We start from the raw sequence: 12,819 nt of genomic DNA, 5'->3' as shown, positions 1-12,819 counted from the left end.
GCCCCTCTCGTTGAAATACAAACAGCCGGCGGCTTCCAGTCGACTGCTTCCATCCTGTGGACCGGCCCCAAGCAGCCAAACGGGAAGATTTTGTACTATGAACTTTACAGGAGGCGAACAACTCAAGCTCACATAAATTTAGACCTCTCACTTGTTTACAATGGTTCGTCAACCTCCTTCAAAGACGAGAAGTTGCTGCCTTACACAGAGTACGAATATCAGGTGGGAATTGAAGCTATTTAGCAGCTCTGATTATGATTTCAGTACACTTTGAGAGCCTTACTTTACACTTACAATGAAGATACACATCTCAGTTCTAATGTTAATAGCATTGTGAAACCTGAATGATTATTGTGAATGTATTTTAAGGAGTTGAGAAGCTGAAAATAATTTCATACAAGAAATACATTCATTCAGCATTTGTTTTTCTTTAGCTTAGTGGTAGGTGCCTGTGTATCTTAAATGTTTTTGTACCCTCCAGAGCCTCAGCAAGTCCCTGTTAAGGGAAATTCTAGTTCTTAGAAGGCAGCCTTTTTTTATTACTCTTTTTTTCTTTTTCCATCCTCCCCCAATCTACTGTGAATTAATTTTTAATTTATGATCTTAGAGCAGTTTACATTAAGAGGGACTGGGGTTGTTTTCTCTTTAAATCAGTCATTAGAATAACAAGCACATTTTTTGAGAGGTTCAAAAGTGAATTTGCTGTTGATGGTTGGTGTTATTTCTCATTTTGTTTCATATATACCTGAAGCAGTGCATTCCATGTCTTGAGCTAGGTGGTGCAATCTTTCTTTCACAGGCTCATTTTCTTTATAGGATCACAAGATCATTCAGGTTGGAAGGGCTCTCAGGAGGCCAGCCAGCCCAACTTTCTGCCTGGGTCAGTAAAGAGGTCAGATGAGGTTTTGCAGGGCTCTATCCAGACGCATCTTGAAAACCTTTGGGGAGGAGACTGCAACCTTGCAGACAGTCTGCTCCATTGCCTGGCTGTCCTCATTGCAAAAAAGGGTTTTTGTTTTGTTCAGCCTGAACCTTTTTTGCTTGAACTTATACCTGTTTTCTCTTGTCCCCTCCCACCACATACTATAGTAAAGAAACAGGCTCCACCCTCTCATTAGCCTGTGGGTAGGTGCTGGGGGGCCACGATCAGATCTCACCGAAGCCATCTCTTCCTCAGGCTGAACAAACCCAAGTCCCACAGTTTCTCCTTATAGGCAAATTTTTCCAACCCCCTGATTACCTTGGTGGCCTTCCACTGAACTTGCTCCAATTTATCAATATCTTTCTTGTATTTGGGGGCCAAAACAAAACAGACACTAAATAAAGGCAGGTAATCACTTCTTTAATTGTCTGACTGTGCTTTTGCTAAATGGCTCAGGCTGTTGGCCATCTTTGCTGCCAAATTACCCTGCTGGCTTGTATTCAACTTTCTATCTACTAAGACCTTTAGGTCCTTTCAAGCAGAGGTGCTCACTAGTTGGTCAGTAATGCTGACCCTGTGAGGGTGCAAGAAGTTATTTCTCCCCAGGAGCAGGACTTTGCATCTGTCTTGCTGAAATTCCCATTCTCCAAGCCCTTCTGACTGGCAGATCTGCCCTTCAGCATATCACCTGGTCCCTCCAGTTTGGTGTCATCTGCAAGTTTGATGAGAGCACACTGTGTAGATCAGGTTCTTTGACAGCTCTGCTCCACTGCTGTTGCTTTCTCGTTTTTAGTAGCCAGAAACCATGAAGAATTAAACCTAAAATCTTGCTTTATCACATTATTCTGTCCAGCTGCTGTGTGTATCTGTGTCATAGACTCATCAAGTCGTGCAGTTTGGAAGGGACATCCAGAAGGCATCTAGCCTAACTCCCTGCTTGAAGCAGGTCCAGATAGAGCAGGCTCTCAGGGCTATGTCCAGCTGAGTTTTGGATCAAGTCCTCCCTCCTTGCAGATGCAAGGATGGAGACTGTACAGCCTGTGTCGGCCGAACTATTGTTAGACCAGATTTCCTTTCTGCTTTAGTCAGGATCTGTGAGGAATGAGAATTCAAGTGCAGATGGGGCTGAGTAGACAGCAAGCATTGGTAGCAGACTCAAACCATACTTTTTAGGAATCTTTCTTAGATGAAGTAAAGCTCTCCAAGCTGTATGTTGTAGGTATTGGCTGTGTGATGTTCTCAGCTGGACTAACTTTTAATTATCTCAGTCAGAAGCTGTTTTTTGGGAAGTTGATACCACAGAGACTTTCTTCAGCCAACATTTTTAATGTCTTATCAGTGAAAAATAAAAAAAAAAAGAAGCCTCTTGATCGGATTCCTGTGCTTTACTGTGCTGTATTCAAGACTTAGCTTTTTATCTTGGTTCTGCTCCATAACCAGGCTGAGCTTTTGATTGGAACTCTAAATCATTTTTGTTTTTTTTCACCAGTGGCCATTTATTTCACCATGAGAGGTTTTTCAATGCATCTGTTTGTCTTCTGCTGAAGTCACTTGCAGCAGTCCTCTGGGATCTACTCTGAGCCTCTCCATTGTTGACAATTTATATCTTGCCTGTGAGACAAGTTATTCATAAGTGTAGGGCTTGGCTTTTGCTATTATGCTGATGAAACCCAGATTTATATTTCACTTAAGCTGGATATTGATTCTCCTGTCTCTGCATTTGAGGCTTGTTTGCTGGACATAAAACTTTAAATGCATCTGAATTTCCTCCAGCAGAATGCAGATAAAATCAAAGTGCTGTGATGGGACTCTCTCCGGCATTTTTGGAGATACTGAGATTTAGTTCAATGCTCTAATAGCTTCTTTGGACCTGAAACCAGGACTTTTGAATATGGGGGTTTTTTGAGAGTTTTTTTCATTGGGTTTGTTGGTTTGTTTTGTTGTTTTTTGTTTGTTTTCCTGGAAACTTCAGCTGAATACTAGGTTTTATAAAATTAGGTGCAAAATTTGCACTTCCAGAAATGATGAAGTGAGTTTAGAAGCTCGTGATGACAAAAGGGACTATGGTCCTGAAATGCTTGATCACTGTTCTTCAAGGAAGCTTATTTATACTTTAAGGGCCAGCATCTACATTAGCATATCAGCACCTACTAGGTTTCAGTGGGTTTTTACATGTCATACAGTGCCTCCTGTTCCGTACTCCAAAACACTTAGATCTTCAAAATTCCCTCTGTTGGTCTAGTTGCACATTTAGATATTTGCATTTTCTAGAGCAACTTCTAGGTATTTGTTGGAATTCTGCCTGATATCCCCAACTCTATTAAATATGTGCTATTGCATCATCTCCTGAAACCCCCCCTGACTTAAACAAACATTACAACTCATGATGCCTAATGAGTTTGCAAGTTCAGTCCTTTGATTCCTTGAATATTTCTGAAGCAGAATGTGTAAGCCCTCCTCAGGAATCACTGAAAGACGTGTGCAGTGCTACCATCTAGCAGCCTATAGAGCCAAACCTGCTTTTCTCAGCTAAGGAAAGGCCCTTCCGAGCAGAGACTTTGTGGCATTTAGAGCAAAGCAGAGCTGTCACAGTATGGTGTGATTTCCATGCAAATGCAGTATCACTCCTCCACGATTGCACTTAATTTTGTTCTTAAAACTGCTTCTTTAGATTAATGGCTTAATGTCTTCCTGGTTTAGGACACATCCTTATTTCTATTTGGCAGGCACAGAACATGTAAAAGACCGAAGATTACAATTGTCCCTTTTCAGAAAGGTTTATGGCTCCCTGCAGAGGTTTATTCTCCAAGAGGACTGTTCAATGCACCAAATAGGGTCTGCAGTGGTGGAGCTGCCTGCCTCTGACCACTGTTGGAGGCACAGCATCCCTCCTGTGTGTGGAGTCCTTCTCAGCTTCCTGTTGCTGCAGCCAAGTGAAGGGTCTAGGAAATACCCTGAGACACACCAGGGTAAATATGTATTGGGTCCTCTCAAAGAGAAAACAAATCATATTTTGACTTTGTAGAGGTAAAGAGAAAAAAAATGGGTGCAAAGTCATGAAGATTAAGGAAGGACCAACTACATGGGGTGTAGAATATGTTAGCCCTATTGGTCACTTTCCAATGCCAGGAAGGACACTTGGTTTACCAGCCTATCTGTCAAATTGTTGGCTGAGCTCCAGTTTGTGCTGCTTAGTTACTGACAAACAGGTCAGTGACTTCTGCAGTTTAAAATGGGGTAAAACTGGTTTTCCAACTGACCAGTGATGGATTGTCACCCATGTGTAGTATCCCTCATATCTGGCTCCTCTTCATTGTTTTAATTCCCCATTTCTTCCCATCTCTCTGACAGAAAGATGCACTGCAAAGCAGAGACATTAAAAAAAAAAAGAATTCTTTCTTCCATTCCCTGCTTGTTATTTTGTTTGTAAGATTGTTTGTTCTTACAAGGTTTCTGCTTCCAGTTAAAGAGATTTTCTCATACTACATCTGCATTAGACTACCAAGCTTGACCTCAGGTTCTGAAAAGTAAAGCAGACATAACTATGTTGTTTCACTGATGCAATGATGATACCTACCTGAAATATCCTTTTGCAGAATGAGATACTTCCTTTCCCCTAGTAGAAGGCACACAATAGGGAAAAGGGCCATTTGAAACCATGTAATTTTACTCAGTAAGCCTCACCTCAGGCAGTATGTTTCTCTTGTCAACACAGTCTTAAATTCAGGTGTGTTGATGCAACAAAAGCTTGTTTTTTTACAAAAGCTTGATTTTTTTTTTCATTAAATTACATACAGATATTAGACTGTATTTGTTGGCATCCAGATTTACCAGTGAGACTCTTCGAGCACCACTCTTGCAAGACCTCAGTAAATTGTGATTCTGACATATTCAAAACCATGGCAAGCTATCCTTTAAAAAGACATTAGTGTGAGTACCAGGGGAAAGTATACTCCAGGGCTCTAGATGGCTTGATATGATTTCCTTGATTGTATCTTTTTATTTATGAGGCATAATTTATGACTGCTGAAAAGCAAACTAAAATGAGTGATGACTAACTACAGCCAAAGTAATAAATCAGAAGCAAAGAAAGAAGTGGTGATTTTGATCGAATCTATTGAATTAGCTGTTGCCCTTAGCCATTACAGGTATTGGAAAGACCTTTTAATATCTGCTTATCTCTCTCATGGGAACTTGGTAACTATCTCATTATATACCCATAGGAAACAAATGATTTAATTTTCTATCTTTTAGAGTTAAACCTTTTTACATCTCTCATTAATTACGGACATTATACTATGTCATATGGAATGAGCTTCCTTTAAAATTTAGTAATTTTGTTTAAGTCCCAAAGTTTTTGCCTATTGTCTTTGCCTTCTCCAGAATGGGTTTAGTACTTTTATTATTAGCATTTGAACAGTGGAGATGAATAGCAATGTTAAGAGGCTCTAATTATCACAGTGCTGGAAGCCTGGACCTGAAATCTATCCCATTATATGTTTATGACCTCCATATGGAGACTAACAATGTTGAAGAGGGAAAAGTTTGGATCTGAGAAGGAGCAATCAGAAAGCACACATTTGATTACTACCTTCTCTTACCCCTGCTCATGAATGGATGTGTTACTTTCTTTCCCTTGCCTTTGCTCTGTCTACCATAAGCTGTGCCTACTTTTTAAACTTCCTGCTTTTCTAATACCTGCCTGACACTGAAGTGCCCAGATGTGAATACATTACCCCAATGCTGAATGCAAGATTTCGGTAGACATGCTCTGTGCTCTGAGCTCTGCTGGCATCACATAAGTAACTCCAAATTAGCCAGCCAGTACAGCAGTCTGTTCACAAAGACTTGTGAAGGATGCTGCAATTGATGGTGAGAGGGAGGTCCTTCGTATTTCTCTAATTTCAACCAAGATTGTAGTCTCTTCAGTTTTCTTGAATATTGCTGTTTGAATGTAACCAAAAACTGGGGGCTGTGTTTCTGAATGTACTGATGTCAGATCTTATATGACCCTAAAATATCTTGCTATCTTGGAAAAGAATTATTCTGTGAAAACTCTGCATTTATGTAAGTGCAGGGTTAGAAATGGAACAAATCTGAATCAAGAAATCCAAAGCAAAGTTTCAAAGTAGTGCTGGGTCTTTGAGGTCTCCATGAAACAGCTTCAGAAAGAGAGGAGCGATACAAACCACTCTGCTACAGTTTGTCTCTCCCAGCATGTGCCAAGCAGTGCCAGCATTTAGTCCTTTTTGGAAAGACCAGAAGCCACAGGTGTGTGAAGTCTTTGCTTGCCATAAGAGCAGAAATCCAAGTTGTACCTGATTCTTACACACAGAAGTAGAGTTACATGCACGTGTAAAAGGGCTGGCTTGATCTGACCTTGTGGTTCCCCAGAACCTATAGCCCTACATAACTGCCCTACAGCTCTGAGCACTGCTCAAAGCCCAGGAGAGGTAGTGACTTACAAATGAGGCTTTTTCTAAGGCAAAAGGTTGTTTTCTGAGTGCCTGCAGGAACTTGGTGCCAGCTGCTGACACATTCAGAGCTGAGATCTTGTCTCTCAGAGAAGCACCTGTGATGGACCACAGACTAAGCACAGTGTGAAGCAGCACAAGGCACAGCGCCTCTTGGAGGGAGCCAGAAGCCGCTGCTGGTTGGTAATCAGCTCTTTGGCTTGCTCTCTTGCAAACAGGAGGGGTGAGAAGCATCTGGCCTCCATGCTATGCAGAGTATCCCAGCTCTTCCTGAGCTGGAAAGTCAGGAGCAGCTCAGGACTGCTGCCTTCATTGAGGCGAGCTGCCCCCAGCACCCTTCTGCCCAGTGAGATCTCTCCAATAAGGGAGAGTTTCACATCCTCCATGGGCTGTTGGCTGCTTGAGGGTCCCCTTTGCAGGACTTTGAGTTCAAAGATTCCTTGCTACAGATTTGGGGTTTCAAGAGTGTTGCAGCAGATGAGTATGTGTGGTTCAGGCATGGAAGTCATCTCACAGGCTTCTTCCACTGTCAGCATCTACAGTAACATGATTTTTGTGTATCTGTACCCCAGGTGATTTTGGTCCCCTTGTTTCTGCCCTTATGGGTTGTTAGCTCTACTAAGCCTGAACAGGTTCACCGTGTTAAGGTGACTCTCTTCTCAGAACTTCTCATCCTATTCCTCATAGATTTTGCCCCTTCTTGCTGTGCCAATGAACCTTGAGGTTGTCCTGTGATCATTTTGAGTGACTGATCACAGGTTTCTTCCAGGAGCAGAGATCTGTGAAGGCTCAATTTATGATGGAAAAAACCAAGCTTAGTTACCTGTAACTGGAATTCTTCAGTCCTCTGAATATACGGTCTCCAGAGAGTTTTCCCCCTCTCTTCTCTCTCTGGCTCCACTTCAAAGTGCAGTCTGAGCCAGGGGCCAGCAGATTGATAAAACATTAATTAGTAACCCTTCGTAGCTGATTTCAGAGCCCTCTCCTGGTTTTTTTGGGACAGTGCAGCAATTAACAACAACACATCTTTTGGCAGGGTGCTGAGCCATGCACCATGATGTCAGACTTAATGCTTGTCGAGGCAGAATATTCAGAAAGTCAAGATAGAAGAAACTTTTCTTGGCTTTCTGCTGTCTATGTTTTGTCATTCAATACATCCCTAAGATGTGATTGCTTCTTGTTTGCCCCGTGTTCCTGTATTGTCTTTCATAATTCTAAGAAGATAATACTGCTGCCTATTACGCTCTTTTTATTTCTCTATTAATGAGGTTGAATATTTTTGGCGTTGATTATATCACAATTTATAAAGATTTTTTTTTTTACCTCAAACAGCTTTTTACAAAAGTCTAAATCATGAAATTTCAGTTTAACCAGGCTAGCCAGCCAACAGCTTCTATCCATGACTTTTTAGTGGTGACTTTTTGAGAAGCCATGAGCTCTGATTTTAAAGACACTGCTCATTGTGGATATTGTTGCCATGCTGCCCCATTTTTTCCTGCAAAGAAGTGGCTAAACATCAGTATTTCCATCAGTTCTGGGGATTTACTGCCCCGGGTTTCCAAACACTGACCAGGATTTACTTGGACAGCAATTCTCACAGGGAAATATTTGTATAACCATCCATCCTTTTACAGATGGTTGAGCAGAAGCAAAGGGAGTTAAGGGAATCCAGCTAAGGTCAGTGTAAATCTGGAATTTAGATCCTCAGAAGTCCTGTTTAGCTGTCACAGCTGTCTCAGAAACTGGCATTACAGACTCACAGACACCGAGGGGGTTTCTGCTGGACACATGTCATGGCAGGGCTGAGTAGCTGGTGTCTGTCTAGAAGGCAGGCTCAGAGCATGTCTGTCTGTCAGGCCCACACAAATGTGGCCGTGACCTCAGCCTTTTTTTCCAGAGAGACAGGCATGTGGCAGCATGGTGTGGACATCAACTTCCCCTCAACCTCTGTAGGGAAGTGCTGGGCTGGGGAATCATGTCTGCTCCTGCTTGCTCCTCCTCTGCCCAGTCAACTTTGGTTTAACTGTGTTCATGCAAAATGAAACAGCTTCAAAGGGATCACTGGGAGCATCCCAAGAACAGAGATGGGTCATCCACTCGGGCATTCCCACTCCAGAGGGCAGCAGGCCCAACTGCCTCTGTTGGAGCATGTGATTGAACCTCAGTTACCTGACTCCTGAAGGAGTCCTTTAACCACTTAGCTGTAGTATGGAAGGGGATGAGCATAGAGTCACAGAACCACAGAATCTCCTGAGTTGGAAGGGAATCACAAGGATCATCGAAGTCCAACTCCTGGACCTGCACAGGACACCCCAAGAGTCACACCATGCACCTGAGCGTTGTCCAAATCCTCCTTGAGCTCTGCCAGGCTTGGTGCTGTGACCATTTTCTTGGGGAGCCTGTTCCAGTGCCCAACCACCCTCTGAGTGAAGAACCTTTTCCTGGTATCCAACCTAAAGCTCCCCTGACACCGCTTCATTCCCTCGGGTCCTGTCACTGGTCACCAGAGAGCAGAGATTGGTGCCTGTCCCTTCACTGCCCCTTATGAGGAAGCTGCAGGCCATGGTGAGGTGTCCCCTCAGTCTCCTCCAGGCTGCACTGGATTGGAATTGTTTTTACAAGATTATTATTAGAACCCCAGGCCACACTAATGACCTCAGACCTGGTGATGAGGTGACAATAAACTGCAGTGTGTGAGGACAACACCATCAGCTCAGGAAGATGCTTTGAAGGTTGCTCAAGTACAAGAGGCCTTGCTACATTGTTCTCACCGAAGGAAGGAGATGAAAGTGCATCAGGAGCCAGTTAAGGAGTATATGCATGTCACTGTCACCTCCCTGCTCACACAAGCAGGACGTTCCTTCATCAGTCGGGCTCCCAACCCACAACTGTGGTATCTGATACAGGGCACTGCAACAGAGGAGAGGGAAGGCGGCAGTGCTTCTCCAAAAACATTGCTGTTGCTTTTCTTCTGGTTTCAGCCCATTCCCAGGCTCAAAGCAACCACACACTCATATGCACATCATGTTCCCATTATTTTGTCCACAGTTTTCAGGACAGGATATGTCTTCATTTCTATTTAAGCAATTCAAAACTGCTAGCACCCAGTGATGAAGTTCTGGATGCAGCTGTGGAAGCGGAAATTGGCACTGGGACAAATGATGGCCTCCCCACTGTCATTCTTTCTTTCATTCTTTTTCCTTCTTTCTCTCTGTTTTTCCCAGGGGTGACTGGGCTGCTGTGACAGTAGAAACATTCAGGAATTCCAAGCCTTCTGTTTTGCTCTTTTACTTCCTCCGAAATGCACATTAGTCCTGCGCCAAATACAAGAGCAAATGAGATAATGGGGAACAGAATGTCCCAGGGTCAGAAGGACTCACCTCTGCTATAAATCTCTCAGTTCTGTGGCACGAGAGGACCACGTGCTGCTTGGGATGGGGATCTTCTGTGACAGTGGCCTTTTCTGGCTCCTGGCCCTTTCCTAGTGACAGGAGCGGGCTGCCTGGGGAAGAGGTCACAGCACCAAGCCTGACAGAGTTCAAGAAGCATTTGGACAACACTATTGGGTACATGGTGTGACTCTTGGGAATGGTCCTGTGTGGGGCCAGGAGTTGGACTCGATGATCCTTGTGGGTCCCTTCCAGCTCAGCTTATTCTGTGATTCTGTGACTTAAGACTTCTTCCTAAAAGACAAGGTGTATGCACCTATGATAGGTGAGGGATTGATGAAGGGAGTTCTCTCCATCCAACCCTTGGTGAAGCGTTTGTTTGCCAAGTGAGTTGCATCCCTCTCTCCTCCAAAATTCCTTGGGAATCCCATTCTGAAGCTGAATTCCTGTGCTACACAGGAAGGCTCTGCTCCTAACTCATCACCTTCACTTTAGTTGTGGGCAGCTTGCTCAGCAGGTCTGGTCCGTCACTGTTACACTCCCTGCTCATTAAGGCCAGAGCCTGGATATAACTGGAGCATTTGAGCCCAGGTAAGTGCTGAGCTGGTGCCAGTGCCACACTCAGAGCTGCTTTTTCCATATGTGGTTTATTCTTTCCACAAAGAAATATGCCCCTTGAAATGAATGACTGTGGGTAAATCTTTGTAGCAGCTGGAACTGAACTGAGATACAGGGTTTGACCTACTGCAGTAAAGTGAACAGAGTTTGACTTTATTAATAGTTCACAACAAAGATGTATTACTGATTCCACTGAAATGAAAGTGCTTTGGCTGAGCTTTTTATTGCAGGGCATCATCTGTACTTAGTATAGTTCTGTATGTTACTGATGGAATCAGGAAAGATCTTTGGGTTTGTAATTGGCAGAACCACAGCCTTCAAAGCCACTGTAGTTGTTTTTATCTGTTTTCCGTCCCATGGCTCCTTGTGCAGTATCCTGTGTTCTTGGAAATTAATATCGCAAGCTGGAAAGACTCAGGGTCAGTTTTGAAGACCTGGTACTTCTAAACCTCCTGGCTTTTTTCAAGACATAGTCCCAACATTCCCTTCCCCAGGACCAGTGCCCAAAGTAGATCGCATAAGAATGTGTTTTAGTGTAGTTAGAACTGCTCGACATGAAAGCTTACTAAGGAATACTTACACTAAAAATCGCTCAGACAGTCCTCTTGTATTGCCATTTAGATCTATCATTCTGATTGATCACTATGTGGTTGGCTAATATTGAGTCTAATTTAACCCTATATGCTCACACATCCATCTATTCTGTCTATTGTACCTGACATTCTACAAATTACTTACTCATGCAAATGATGACCTAAGGCAACCTTTTATGATATTCGTGTTTAATTATACAAATGCTTTTTGATAAATAAGATTATACATCCTTCCATATGTTTATTCAGTCCTTGATGAAAGCAAAATTTAATTTTCATGCAGATTTGTTGGAGAGTGTGTTTAATAAGTGCTGAGTTTTATGTAGTCTGCAGATCACTCTGGTTTTGGGTAGCTGACAAAATCAGTAGGCATAGTTCATAGAGACATGTGGGTTTTAATCAGGCCTAATTCAAGCTGCTAATTTTTGAAATCTTGGAACTGAAGTCATTGCCTTTGTGCTCATGCAATAAAGCAAATGTTGTTGTGAAAATAAATGAGAGATGCTGAATTAACTATACACTTCAGTGGGCTTTATTTATATTATGAGTTACTGAAAATGTTGCCAAAAAACTGATACATTAATATTTTTAAGAGAAGGATGTTCCTGTAAAACTCACTGGTTCTAAAGAATAACTAGAGTTTGGCTTGTGTGATTCAGTCAAGGTGAACACAACTTTTAAGTGCCACCCAAGGCTAGGCTGAATTCATCGGGGCTGCCTGCATACATGAAGAAATTGTGCAGAAGGGAGAAATTGCCAGGACTAGATATCAGTATGTCTTTGAAAACATTGTCCTTGTTGATCACAGCTCCTCCAGGAGTCCTCCTGGCATGGTATGACACAGACAGTGGTAGGAATTTGGAGTGTGGGGATGAGGTGTGAAGAAGACACGGGAGCACACACTGCCTGAGGCATGACTTTTGCTTCTTTTCCCTAAGTGTGGCAGTGGGAAATATTCCACTCTTCTGTTAAAAAATCACTGGGTCAACACAGGTGCTGGGTGGCCATCAAGGGACATTTCCCATGGGTGCCATTGCACCATGTTTTACCCCATGTCAGTAGAGCTGTAGTAGCCCCTCTGGCTAAAAGCAGGTGTTTTGTAGGCTTGAGTCTTTTGGTGACAGTTTCTTTGTTTTCCTGTCGAAGGTGTGGTCAGTAAACTCTGTGGGCCGGACACCAAGCAGCTGGTCCCGCTGCCGAACAGGCCCTGCCCCTCCCGAGGGCCTGGGAGCTCCCCTCTTCAACACAGTGGCATCCACTGTGGCTGTGGTGAGCATCAGCCCCCCTCTTAAGCCTAACGGGGTGGTCAGTATCTACAGGCTGTTTTCTAATGATACCACAGGGACTGATGTGGTGGTGAGTATTGTCAGCACTTTTTCTGTACTTCCATTTCCACTTGTATTTTCTAGCTTTAACAATTTTGTTCTTACAAGCTGCTACTGTTGGTCACAGACTGCCTTCCTCTCCTGGCCTCCCATTGTTAGCTGCTTTGCAATTCACTGTCCTGTCCATGAGCTTAAGCTGTCTGATTCCACATTACCCATTTATTCCTTCCAGTGCACTTGGCTGTGGCTGTGTCTGATTCAGCCAGTTCGTCCCATTGGTGCGTGCGTGGCCTTCCATTTCCATTCCCTCACACCTGCCATGCTGCTGGCTTGGCTCTGGCATCAAGAAGTACCAAGTGCTTCCCTTTGCTTGCTTGACTCTGTCCTTCCTATTTTTTGCTGAACTCTGCTAAATCACATGCTGCCAAATGAGAGCAGATGTTGCCTCTTGTTGGTGTTTCCTACACATTTTTGTTTCTTTGGCTTAAAATAAGCTAT

At 43.3% G+C, this 12,819-nt stretch overlaps 1 protein-coding gene across 1 annotated transcript in view; it reads left to right on the top strand.

Annotated features, from left to right (window-relative positions):
• Nucleotides 1–12,819, top strand: part of USH2A (usherin) — a 388,071-nt gene that overhangs the window by 363,055 nt on the left and 12,197 nt on the right. Inside the window, exons 65-66 of the mRNA XM_017730037.1 lie at nucleotides 1–222; nucleotides 12,143–12,352. The exon at nucleotides 1–222 is cut by the window's left edge and continues 21 nt beyond it. Coding sequence (XP_017585526.1) covers nucleotides 1–222; nucleotides 12,143–12,352 — 432 coding nt within the window. The remainder of the gene's footprint in view (nucleotides 223–12,142; nucleotides 12,353–12,819) is intronic.

This window comes from Corvus brachyrhynchos, unplaced genomic scaffold (assembly GCF_000691975.1).
Source record: "Corvus brachyrhynchos isolate BGI_N302 unplaced genomic scaffold, ASM69197v1 scaffold101, whole genome shotgun sequence".
Taxonomy (NCBI): Eukaryota; Metazoa; Chordata; class Aves; order Passeriformes; family Corvidae; genus Corvus; species Corvus brachyrhynchos.
This window is presented reverse-complemented; position numbering and strand designations above follow the sequence as displayed.